General features: G+C 61.9%; 1 protein-coding gene across 1 annotated transcript; it reads right to left on the reverse strand.

Moving 5' to 3' along the window:
* Positions 1 to 374: 374 nt before the first annotated feature.
* Positions 375 to 11,048, reverse strand: SURF4 (surfeit 4). The gene is made up of 6 exons (XM_052648441.1): positions 10,870 to 11,048; positions 3,991 to 4,177; positions 3,415 to 3,491; positions 2,875 to 2,918; positions 2,303 to 2,489; positions 375 to 1,661 (listed from the first exon to the last, which is right to left on the reverse strand). Exons 1-6 carry the CDS (start codon positions 10,915 to 10,917, stop codon positions 1,395 to 1,397), a joined length of 810 nt encoding a protein of 269 aa, XP_052504401.1. The 5' UTR covers positions 10,918 to 11,048; the 3' UTR covers positions 375 to 1,394.
* Between the last annotated feature and the right edge of the window lie 522 nt (positions 11,049 to 11,570).

The following is an 11,570-nucleotide window of genomic DNA, read 5'->3' on the forward strand; positions in this document are numbered from 1 at the left end:
GTTCTAGCAGCTCTAGTGGGTAAGAGCCAGCCTCCCCCTGTCCTGTGAAGCTGGCCAGGGGCTTAAGTGGGTCGGGGTGGGGGGGTTGCTCCCCTCACCCTGGCTCGACACGAAGGTCCGTGTGGATCTGGGTTCAGGACTGGCCCCAGGGAAGGCCCTTGGGTCAGGCTCGCACCCCCAGCAGATGAATCCAGAGAAGATGGGGCCCGCTCCAAGGCAAGGCTTGTGAGACCTTGGAAGGCCTGGCCCCCAGGAGGAGCCGGGGGCGGCCCGGGGGCTGCCGTCACCTCGTGGCCTCTGCTACCAGGTGGAGGAGCGAAGAACAGCGAGAAGAGCTCGCGGCCCCACCCCCAAGAAGAGAAACACAGCATAAGGCAATGTCAGAAAACTTTAAATACAGGATCAAGATCCGATCGGTAAGGCATCACAAATCGTAAAAAGTAACTGGGGCTGCATTCAGCATAGCAAATAGACAATCTGAGCAAGCAGCGGCCTCGTGAGGGCAGGGAGCAAGCGGGCCGGGGGCACCGGGTGGTGGGGCGCCGGCTGCAGCTCTGGGACAGGTCGGCCTGAGGTAACTGGTCTGAGCGCCCGCTCCGGCCCAGCCCTGCCCACGGTGGCGGCTGCTCCCCATCTGGGCACTGATGAGGCCCACACGTGCTGCCAGGCCTGGGCTCCGGCCTCTGCGGGCTCCGGGTGGCCTTTGAGGGCCTTGTCCCCGCCATGAGCCCCTCGCGCTCCCAGGCATCACCCTGTGGAAACTGCACCGGCTGCTTCTCTGAGGAACGCCCTGGCCGTAAACCGCAGCTTCAGCCCCTGCTCTAATACTGCCGTATTCTTGGAGTCTGGGGTTTCTCTAAACGCTCTCACTGGCCCTATAACAGGATCACAGCGCAGGGCGGAGCCCACGGGGAAGGCACTGGTGTGGGCCTAAACCAGTGTGTTGATGTTGGGCTGGGCCACCCCGAATCATTGAGTAGTTTTAGCTAAAAAGGTAAACTTCAAAAAAAAAAAAGAGGGAGACTGCTTTGAATGATACACAAATGTATCTGCTCACAGTACAGTTTCAAGGTCCCCCACCCCAAAAAAGAAAAAAAGTTGGGCCGACGGGCCACAGCCAAGCAAGATGCTCACTCCAACAAGCCACGGCCCTGCCCCGGGGCGGGGGGCGCTGGCCTCGGCCGGCCGGCTCCGCACAGTCAGATGCCAGGCTGTGGGTCCATAGCAGGTTTAGCCATTACTGATCAGGTGTCTGCAAATAAAGTTCTCAAAACATCTGTGCCTTTACCAAGGGAGGGAAGGGAAGAGGGTACAGGAGATGCTGGCAGTTACTCAAATCCACCCTGAACCAGTCCTCGACGGCCGTGGGTCCCAGCCAGGCAGGGAGGACTCCGTTACCATTCTTTCTTCTTCTCGTCCATGGACACACCCCCTGGGCCCAGGGCCACCACCAGGAGCAAGCCTCCGATCACCGACATGGTCTGGAAGAAGTCGTACTTGAGGAAGTCGTGCATGGGCTTATAGACAGGAATGGTCCAGAAGGCGTTGAAGTACACGTTGATGGCAAACAGCCAGACGACAAGAGTCAAGGCGGCCAGCTTGGTTTTGAAGCCGACGGCCACCAAAATCATCAGCGCCGTGCCCACGATGTTCTGAAGGATCTGCACGGGTCGAAAGGCATGGAACGAGAATGAATGTGAAGAAGAGACGTGTCCTGCTTGATACGCAGGCCAGTTCCAGCTGCCCGCGTCCCTGTAGGCTCCGCGCCAGGGTGGAGTAACGGGGCGTGCTGAGAGCCAGCATCACAAGCAGGGAAGGAGAAGAGGCGCTACTGCGGGGAGGGCAGCAGATGGCCGCCCGGACGGAGAGAGGTCTGCGGTTCACAGGCAGGGTTACTAGTGGGACTCACTCACGGCCGACCCTAGGGGCCCTGTTAGCTGGGACCACACTCCCCCGAGCTGCTCAGGACCAACCGCTCCCTGCCCCCAGCTCCAAGAGCCCTCCTGAGGACCCTGCCCAGCCAGGGCCCCAGCTCTATGAGCTCCTAGGGCCGAGGATGAAGCCTTCGACTCTGCAGCCCCAACCCCTGGTGTGCAAACAGTACACGCTGCAGGCAGGCGTGCCCGGAAGGAAAGAGAAGCAGGTGTGCGTGCTGTGAGCCTGCACCCCCAGCTGGAGGGGCTCTGTGGTGAGGCCAGGGCAGCTTCCTGGCGCCGAGAACTCAGCAGTGTCAGGGACCATTCTGACGGCCCCTCGGCAGTGTGCAGCGCACAGGCTGGGGGATCAACTGGGGGAGACGTACTGAGAAGAAGCTGGCGTCAAAGTGGAGCAGCGTCATGAACATCAGGACCAGCAGGACTCGGCCTCCGAGCTGCATGTACTGCTTGGGGGAGCTCTCACGCATGGTGGGGACGCCTGCGAACATGCTCTTGCCTTCGGATCGGGACTCGGCCAGCAGCAGCAGCAAGCCTCCTCCCAGGGCCAGGTTCCTGCGGGACACACCCCCGAAGTGGTCGCTCAGGCCCCCCGGCCCTGCCAGTGCCGGGCGGACCGGGTCGGAGGCCCCAGCAGGAAGCGGACCCCGCTGACCCCCGTGGACAGGACCGGAGACATAGATGCGTCTGCACCCACCGCGGGGCCGGAGCCAGGCTCTCCTGCTGACCAGCGCTCCCCCTGGACCCATGAGCCCTCGTGAGACGTGGTGGTTCTCACCTGTGTTTTCGGGGTTCGGGGATGGGGAGGAAAAGGCCTCACCAACGTCCACTACAGAGTCTAAGAAGCATGGTTTTGACCCAGAGAAACTCACTTCAACCAACAGCTACTGACTTTAGAGACACGAGGAGATACACTAGTTACCAACCAGAAGATACCTACCTCATCAGAAACTTCAAGTCCCATAAAATGCTGTAGGCGATCGTCTGAGGGAAGAGGAAAGAGCGTTTTCAGTCTCAGTGTTTCCAGACAAATTTCTGTTTCTACAGAATTAACAGCATCAGGCAATTCTTCCAACATACGTGAGAAACGTATCTAAATACAAGACAGACAAAACCCTTTCGGGACATCAACAGCCCCAAACTCAGCAACGGGCTCAGCGTCCCTTGGGGTGGGCGGTGGCCTGGACCTGTCAACAAGCCCCTGCTTCCTCAGAGCTGGGCCCAGACAGTTCTGGAGGACATGGCGGCTCCAAGACCCGACGCAGATGAACTGTGAGCTAAGCGTTTCACGAGTAGCTGCGTGTCCTCTGTGAAGTAGAGAGCCCTGTGGCCTGCTGCCTTGCCACAGGAGCTCGGGGAGGCAGCCAAGGGTGGAAGCGGAGTGTGGCCCCAAGCGGGCTGAAGGCGAGTGGGGCCGAGTCCTCACGGCCTCTGTCCCCGGGGCTCAGCTCTAAGCAGGGCGAGAGGGAGGCCCGCTTACCTGCAGTGCGATGATGCCAAAGAGCCCGAAGCAGGCGCACTGCACGGAGTTCCTGCTCAGCACCAGGATGCAGCCAGCTGCAAGGAGGCTGAGGTCAGGGCGGCGGCCCCTCCCCTGGCTGCTGGCGCCGCGGCAGCCCAGCCACCCGCCCGAGCGGAAAGCAGCCTCTGGCGGGGATGGCCTCTACCTATCGACAGCCCTGGTCCAGAAAGCGGACTCCTGGCTAGAGTCGCCGTGTGTCACAGGCAGCCCTGCTGGGAGCTGCAGCCCTGTCCTGGCCCCCGAGGACAGGGGACGGCCGGTGGGAGCCGGGCCCAAAGCCCGCGCGGCCGCACCGGCGTCCGAGGCCCGCCCTTCTACGTTTGCCGCTGGCATCCTCTCCAGACCCTGGGTTTGGGGTGCCTCGGCTCCTCACTGGCCGCCCCCCAGCCCCCTGCACCTCCTGCTCCGGGCACTAAGCCGAGGACCGCAAAGAAATGCGGCCAGGACTAGAGACAGAGCAGCCAGCCGAGGGCCGGCAGGGCTTGCTCCCAGGCCGCTGCCCAGGAGACCCGCGGGGGCACGGGTGCCACTCACTCAGCTGTCCGAGCAGGTTGAGGAAGACAAAGGAGGAGGCCAGCAGGTAGCCGCAGCTCCAGGTGCTGTCGATGTAGTCCCGCTGCTCACTCCACTGGAACCACATGCGGATGCCGTCCTCCAGGAACGTGCTGATCAGGCAGAGGCGGGCCACGTGCGGCAGGTACTGCTTCGTGATGCGCAGGAACTGCAGGGCCGGGAAAGCCATGGTGAGGGGCAGCGGGACGGGGTAGGGGGAGGCCTGGCAGCCGCTCCCAGCACTGCCCAGGGGGCGGGGGGGGCGGATCCGGGCACCCTGCCTGGAGGAGAGGGAGACCTCAGGCCAGCCCCCGACCTCCTCCTCTGTGATTTCAGCCAGTGTGCGCGCGTCAACTACAGCCATCACACGCGGAGCTGCTGCAGGACAGCACGCCCACCTCAGTCAAGGGCGTGGGAAGCCAGACTGGCCCACGACAGACTCAGCGGGCCCTCGGCGAAGCCCTGGCCCGGGTCTCTCCACCGCAGTACCGCTGCCCCGGCTCGCGCCCAGGGTCTGTCGCGGGGCGTCCACGAAGGCCGTGAGAGCCTGCCTGGCCTCACTACCCTCGAGCTGCTGGGACAGCCCCGCCCCCACGGTGACAGAAACGCCTGCAGACACAGCCGCCTCCTGCCCCGCGCCAGCCAGGCCGTTCACGATGGCTGACTAAGGAATACGCACGAAACCGAGGCACGAGCGTCATTCAGGTGAACCGAACGCACTTGCTCCTCGCAAGCACTCAAAGCGGAGGGACAAAGGGAAAGACACCCTGTGATACGGTAACAGCAGGAACTGGGGAGAAAGATCGGGCACCCGCCCACGTGACTCATGTGTCAGCAGCCAGAGTCCGAAGGGCACCCGTGAATCTGACCCCTCGAAGGGACACTGAGTGTCACAACCTCTCAGGCTGGGTAACCTGCCGCTGGAATAAAAGGTGTGCCTGGGAGCGTTTCTTCCGTTTTGGTGTTTTGAAAAGCTGACTGAAAGTCCTAGGCACTGCTAAAGCCGTCCACCTGGTTAGCAAGCCGCCAGCTGTGTAGACCAACCTTTAGTTGTCAGTTCTGGCTTAGTCAGCACAGAGACGCCTCCCCTCCCCCGGGCTCTGGGCCACAGCAGCCTGGCCTGAGGACAGAGGGGTGACAAGCCAGGTGTCCACCCTCTCCAAGTCCCAGAGCCTAGGCCCCGAGGTGTCACTTCTGCACACATCTGCTTGCCCCCTGACGCCCACGGAATCGCGCCAGAGTCCCAGTGACAGAGGGAGACGCACAGACAGGCGAGCAGGCGGGCCCGGGGCCGAGGCTGACGGCTGGTGCGCCCACCCTGGCTCTGACCCCCTGACGGCCAGCACACTGTGGACAAGCTGAGTGGATGCTTTGGTGGGGGCAGGGGTTCTCTACTATCTTACAAAGTGAGGACCACTGGGTTAATAGTCGTGAAGATTCTTTCCAACCTTAATGAGCAGAGGAAAAAAGAAGACAGTGGACCTTGTCTTTAAAAGGAAAAAAAAAAAAGAGGTCCCAAATATACCTACATGAACTCTGGAGTCCATGTAGGGTAGAAGCACTTCAGATCAGGAGCTGTGGGAACAGCAGAGGCCACACACCCTCCCGTTTCTGCCTCAGGGCCTGAATCAAAACGCCCAGCAATGGGGTAATCACCCAGCCCGGTAGGCCCAGCCACCAGCCAAGAAGCCCTGGCGACAACACGGGCCTCAGCAAAGTGTTGAAACCTGGGGAAAGCCATATGAGGCTGGCACAGCCCGCCAGGGGGGCAGTGCAGACTGTGAATCCCAGGCTGGGGCCAACTCGCCTCCACTGGCCCCTAAACCGCAAGATGGAGGCAGTGTTTAAAGCCTCCATGACACGTCTGCGCTCTTAATTTGAGTGTCTGGGTCAAGGGGATTAGAGAGCGGCAGAGAGAAGTTCTCTTCCAAAAGGTAATTCAGCCCTTCCTCCGAGTGCAGACATGCCAGGACAGACAGCTCTCTGAGCTGAAAACACTGCAAAGCTTCAGGTGTCTGTGCTCTGAACGAAGCACATCTCAGTGACAAAGAATCCGCCTGCCAGTGCAGGAGGTGTGGGTTCGATTCCTGGGTTAGAAAGATCGCCTGGAGAAGGAAATGACAACCCACCCACCCCAGTATTCTTGCCTGGGAAATCCCATGGTCAGAGGAGCCTGGTGGGCTACAGCCCATGGGGTCACAAAGAATTGGACGTGACTTAGCAGCTAAACAACAATGTGGGCTAGGTTTAGGGCTATTTTATAAGTCAGGCCGATCCAGAGCCTCTCTGAAACCAGCCACCCTCTAACGAGCACCTGTTTGGACTGAACACGGAGGAAGGTGGCCGGGGGGACGGCATGGGAGCAGAACCGACGTGAGCCTCGCCTGCACACGCTATGCTCTCAGCACCTGGCCCCTGGGCCCACACGGTGCTGCTGCAGACAGCAGCCCCCTCGCACGGCAGAGGAGCCCCTAAAGCAGGCACCCAGAGGCCGCCCGGCCAGTGCTCACGCTAAGCTGGCCTCCTGCACACACCATGGGCCCCGAGGCCAGGGGCTGACTGCAGCTCATGCACCCACAGTGGTCACGGGCAGTGCACACCCTGTGCCCAGACAGAGGATCACGAGGGGAAGGCCGAAGGAGACGCTGAGTGGGCAGGGCCTGCATGACAAGGGACCGGGTCTCTCAGCCTCTGGGGGGCAGGCCTTTCGCAGGAAGCTCACGGTCAAGCATGGCATATGGGTCCTAAGCAGGACCCCATCTGAGGGCTCACCTACAGAGCTAAGGTTTCCGTACAAGGGGCTGTGGTTTCCCAGCAGCAGGGATTCAAGCAGCAGTTGTATCCAACCTGGGACGTGGCTCTGGGACACGGCCATCACATCACACAGCCACCCGCAGCTCCCACCGAACACGGGGAAACCTACTCTCTCTCAGCGTTCAGGACAAAAGGGACTTGAGGAAAGCAGGCTGCCATTCTTGGTTCATGAGAACTTGCAGGCAGAGGCAAGAGGCAGGTCAGGCTTCCGTGCACCCTGAGAACTGGGGCTACCCTTCTCCAGGGCCGCTCCGAGACTGCACACCCCAGAAGATTAGAGCCTGCACACCCCAGAAGATTAGAGCCCGCGGCCAGTGACCTCTGGCCCAGCAGGCTGAGTCAGGGCTGGTACCTGAGCCTGGTGACTCACAGGGGCACATCCACCAGGGCCCTCGGACCCCCAGTGAGTCTCCCCGAGTGCTCTGTAAAGCCACGCAGCAACTGGAGGTCCAAGAAGAGGCGCTGCTTGGCCCTGGCCTAGAGAGAGGGCCTGGTTTCCCCACCGAAAACCCACACGGGACACAGCGCCACTGCGAGGAGCAGTGCCAGGCTGCTCGGGGCCTTCCGGGAGAAGCCCCGCGCCTGCGCCTCCACCCTGCTCCCCAAGAGGCAGGGAGGCAGGGCGCCTTCTCAGAACCTCCTGTCTGAGGTCGGAGCAGGGGACAGTGAGTCAGCCGGCTCCTCTCTGCCCTCTCCCCGCTCCTTTTTGGTGTAAGGCCGGAAGCCCTTGTGGGGGAGGGATGGCAAAGGAACAGGAGGAGAGCACAGAGAAGCCACCCAGCACCGTCCCGAACCCTACCCACCCCGGTGGCTCCACACGGGGCGAAGGCACAGCCCCGAGACCTGGGGGCCACGGAGGCCCAGCTCAGTGTCCCGCCAGGGCCATCCCCCGCTCCCCAGCACTTGACCAGAGGCCAAAGGGAGCTCCTGGAGGTGCGAGCCCCCAGCACTGGCTCTGTCCTGCCAGGGGACAGGTGGAAATACCAAAGGCCACACGGAAAGCAAGGCCTCAGGCGGCTTATCTGTCACCTTGGTGACGCAGCCCATTAAGTGCTAACACTCCTATTTACTGGGGCAAATGTGTTTGGGAGTCACAGCCTGCAGCCTGGCCTTGAGTCCCAGCTGCAGGGGACGGGCGTCATTTTGGATTGCTGAATTCATTAGTCTCTGGCCCCTTCAGACCCAGGCTCAGATGGCTTCCGAATGCCAGCTTCCGCAGACAGCTCTCTCAGCACTTTCTCCAGCAGGAGGATGCTGTCCCTGCCACCCAGGGCAAGGAGCCTGATGCCAAAGAGGCAGCTGAGCCTGCTGGCCGCAAGGAGCCAGAACACTCACCCACACTCGTGCCTCTGCAGACCTGAAGGAAGGTCGCAGCATGCCGACTCCATGTGGCGGGCCACCACGAGCCACTCAAGACCACACAGACCCCCACCCCGCTCTGCACCTGAAGATGGAAGCACTGTGGCCCGAGCTCCCGGGACCCTCGGGCAACCCAAGGAGTATGCACGGGTGACCGGGCGCCATGCCGGAGCGCCGAAGACTCCGGATTACCGCCGTAGCTCTCAGGGGACACGTGGCCCTTCTGAGACCCTGCTCACTTCTGGCTGACTTTCTGTCCCTTCATTTTTGCTTGTTTTCTGAAGCTGAGGTTAGAAAACACAGGTATGTCATGCTTATATTTACTAGTCACATCAATGACTTTCATGACATTTCCCCAATCCCTTCAAGTGAGATCATTGTCATCTTAAAAGCCGGGACTTTCTGCACCTTTACTGTTGGCAGCTGTTCTAACACTATGTGGATCAATGTCAAAAAACAAAAGTGCCAGCCCAGCCTGGCCAGATTCTGTCCACAGGAAGCCATCGCTTTTGCTCTGCACCCCATCACCCATCCACGCCTCTCGCTCACACCAGGCCGGGTGGCAGAAGCAGCTCCTAACTTCGGTGGTGACAGCATGGCCCGGCCTTGCCCTCCCATGGAAGGGCATGGAGGTGTCTGCGGGCAGATGTCACCCCCAAGGTGGGCTCTGGCCCTCAAAAACTGACCGCAGGAGCCTGCCCTGCCCGGCAGACGTGGCCTTGCTTTTCCAGACCTTAGGCAGCGTGCTCTCGTACAGAAAAACCCCAAGCCTGAGAAGCATGTTGTGTGTGATACCGGGCTTTGCCCGGGGCTGTGGCCCCAGGCCCCAGGCGCCTCAGCAGTGAAACCTTACAGGTTGATCCTGTGTGCCCCTCCAGGGCCTTTCCAGTTCCAAGATTCTGCTTCTTTCATTTAATGCAAACGAAATGCATGAAGGAAAAAAAAGAAAGGATTACGTAAAGAGTCTGATTTTTTTTTTTTTTTGGCAAGAGGAGGGCTTATCATTCGATAGTTGGCAGCAACTTGAGTGGAGACATTTTATCTAGATTCAGCTATGAAATTCAGTTGCAAAACCGGGGTTGTTCCGGGCTGCAGAGAGTGTACGAGGCTCTCACGGCTACCAGGGCTGAATTGAGCCGTCTTCTTAGGTGGCGGCTACTTGGGGAAACAAAACTGGGTCACTAAAATCATGTCAATGAAAGCGGACAAAGTCAGCTGGCTCAGTTTTTGAGGGCTTTCTATACAAATTGTTTTTGCAAGGGATACAATTTTTAGATTGTAAACACAAAATCGTGACCTGAGGGAAAACCATTTCTTCAAGTTGACCGTTTTAGCCCCACAGTTTTATAACACAAGCAGCTCACAGGAAAGTGGGGCTTCAAGAACCCAACGGGGAGGCCACGCTAGAGAGATCTCATCCGTCAGGGGAACAACAGGAAATCTTGTTCACCGATAACTGATTAGAAAACAGCTCACTTAACTATTGTTTAAAAATCTCTCACACACATACACCTTCCAGTGAGTCCAGCCTTGGAGTATGATGAATTATAACCACCCCCATAAAAACAGAAACTTAAACCTCACTACTGTTAACTCTGACAAAGCCACACACCCATTAAGTAAACCAAAGAGAGCATGGCGGCTGGGCCAGCTGCAGCTCTTCCTATAGGTCTGTAGACATAACGGGACACTTTCAGAAGCAAGAGGCACACGGCTCAAGAATCACCGCCGTGGTCTCTGGGCCACGCTTGGTCGAAGGAGACCTCGGGAGAGCTCTGTCCCCTTTGCAGGACCTGGTTCTGTTTGTCTAGTTTCCGAACACCTTTAGCAGTGACTCAGTGGCCGGTTTCAAGGGCTCGCTTCCCTGTTGCTAGGAATGCCACCTGGACACTCCTGGACTCGCGAACAGGAAGGTAGGCGTCCCCCTCCCCCTAGCTGTATGTACAGACAGATACCCATTCATTTCATCGCGGGGCAGAGTCCAGACAGGGAAGGAAGATGGAAGGGAAGGGTCAAAGGGACCCCATGAACCCAAGACGTCTGGGACAGAGCAAAGAAACAGTGCCGTGGCTTTCTGCAGCGGGGCTGCCAACCAGGGCGCCCCCTTTTCCACCGGGAGGACCCTCTCAGGCCTCCAATCTGACCAACCCCCCTGTTCAGGATCCGCCCCCTAAGAGTGCCCAGTGGAAGGACAAGCGTGCAGGGACCACCCAGAGGTGCAGAAGGGCGAGGACGCTCCCCAAGCATTCCGCATCCCACCCCGGGGCCTCGGGAGGCCGGGGTGGGGGGACAGCCGCTGACGCCCCTCGGCGTCTAGGACCAGCCGGGCCGGATCAGGGAGGGAGGACAGGCCCACAGAGCTGGGCGCCCGAAGCCCGGGCCCGGGGAAGACTCCCAGGGCGCCCCGGCGCGCAGGCGGCGCGAGTGCGGGCTGGGCCCCCGAGGCCGAGTTTGGGGGTGCCCCCGGCGCGGGCAGGCGGCGAGCCCGGGAGGCAGGGCCCCGGCTGGGGGAGGGGAGCGAGCGCGGCGGGGGCATCGGGAGGGCCCGGCCCAGGCCTCGGGGCGGCCCGGGGGGCCGGGGGCCGGCTCCGCGGGGCACGGGCGGGGCCCGGAGGCAACCAGGCCGGGGGCCCCACAGGAGGGCCGGGGATGGGGGGCGCCCCGGGCGGACGGGCCCGCAGGCCGCACCTGGTCGGCGAAGTCCTCGGCCGCGCCCATCAGGTCGTTCTGGCCCATGGCGGCGGCGGGAGGCTCGGCTGGCTGGCTGGCTGGCTCGCTCCCTCGGCGCTCGGCCCGTCGGCGCCAGCGCCCGCTGCGGCCTCCACAGGAAGTACCCAGCGGCCGGCCTCGCTCCGCGTCCGCGGCTCCAGCGGCTGCCACGTAGGCCAAGCCTTAAAGGGGCCGCGCCGCAGGGCCCGCCCCGGCCGCGCCTTAAAGGGGCCGCTCGCGGCCCACCGCACCCAGGCCCCGCCCTCCCCGCCGCGTCCAGGCCCCGCCCTCCCCGCCGCGTCCAGGCCCCGCCCTCCCCGCCGCGTCCAGGCCCCGCCCTCCCCGCCGCGTCCAGGCCCCGCCCTCCCCGCCGCGTCCAGGCCCCGCCCTCCCCGCCGCGTCCAGGCCCCGCCCTCCCCGCCGCGTTCAGGCCCCGCCCTCCCCGCCGCGTTCAGGCCCCGCCCTCCCCGCCGCGTTCAGGCCCCGCCCTCCCCGCCGCGTTCAGGCCCCGCCCTCCCCGCCGCGTTCAGGCCCCGCCCTCCCCGCCGCGTTCAGGCCCCGCCCTCCCCGCCGCGTTCAGGCCCCGCCCTCCCCGCCGCGTTCAGGCCCCGCCCTCCCCGCCGCGTTCAGGCCCCGCCCTCCCCGCGCGAGGCCCCGCCCCTGAGGGCCGGCCTGCCGAA

This window comes from Budorcas taxicolor, chromosome 11 (assembly GCF_023091745.1).
Source record: "Budorcas taxicolor isolate Tak-1 chromosome 11, Takin1.1, whole genome shotgun sequence".
NCBI classification, from domain to species: Eukaryota; Metazoa; Chordata; class Mammalia; order Artiodactyla; family Bovidae; genus Budorcas; species Budorcas taxicolor.